The following is an 866-nucleotide window of genomic DNA, read 5'->3' as shown; positions in this document are numbered from 1 at the left end:
GTTTCATTCCAGCAAGAAGTTCGCGAACTATTTTACAAAGAATATCATTTAATTTGACTAATTTGCAATTTGTGTCTCATGAGAGGCTAGAACTCTTTAAAACTGCCACATGCACATTTGAACATGCAGACGTATTCAGTTGGTCCTACCAAAACAAAAAGAGAGAGACTATTCGAATCACCCATTGTAAAGATAAAAATTCATCTTCTTCTAGGACATTGTTCCAAAAGGTGTCACTGGATCATTGAAGATGCATATAAACCCTTTCAAGAGTCCTTCCTTTTTTCAGGACGTCTTTGGGCCAGCTTGTAATCCAAATAAACATTGAAGCAGGACCATAAAATAAATCGCATTAATATTATCAAAATCAGCGCAGTCAACAAAAGGCCTGATTCCATATTGAAGCTAGAATGAAGAAGCCACTGGATTCTCTCTCTTTTTTTTAACACTATTTCTGGTGATCTAATTATATAATGTCCTATTTGGTGATGTAATGGAGCTGTTCTTATAACATTCCATTCCAAGTGATCTCACTAGCATGTGAGAGAAGAGTGCAGCTGACAGATTTGGAACATGTAATACACTATTTAATCAAGAGGCCCCATGCACTATTCATACAGAATTAAGAACTCTTATATTGACAATAACAGTATTGTCAGAAGATCTTTGGAACGGGAAAAATGGGGGGCCTCCATAAACACTCACTCGCGCTCTCTCTGAAGTTGGGTTGTTTTTTTCAGTTCTTTTTTCCTCCAGTGCTGATGTAATCTCCAAACATCTCCAACAGCAGCTGCTTAGCGAAACCAGGCACCTTCTCCCTCTTCCTTTTCAAAAGCGCATGCGGCACTTTCCAGCCCTCTCCAGAC

The 866-nt window shown here is 38.8% G+C and overlaps 1 protein-coding gene across 1 annotated transcript; it reads right to left on the bottom strand.

The window, feature by feature from the left end:
- Positions 1–266: 266 nt before the first annotated feature.
- On the bottom strand, positions 267–398 carry SMIM38 (small integral membrane protein 38). Its single transcript, XM_087954093.1, has one exon. It carries the CDS (start codon positions 396–398, stop codon positions 267–269), a length of 132 nt encoding a protein of 43 aa, XP_087810219.1.
- Positions 399–866: the final 468 nt, after the last annotated feature.

This window comes from Notechis scutatus, chromosome 1, assembly GCF_049901735.1.
Source record: "Notechis scutatus isolate UNSWTSFEM ecotype Mainland chromosome 1, rNotScu1.2, whole genome shotgun sequence".
In the NCBI taxonomy this organism is placed as follows: domain Eukaryota; kingdom Metazoa; phylum Chordata; class Lepidosauria; order Squamata; family Elapidae; genus Notechis; species Notechis scutatus.
This window is presented reverse-complemented; position numbering and strand designations above follow the sequence as displayed.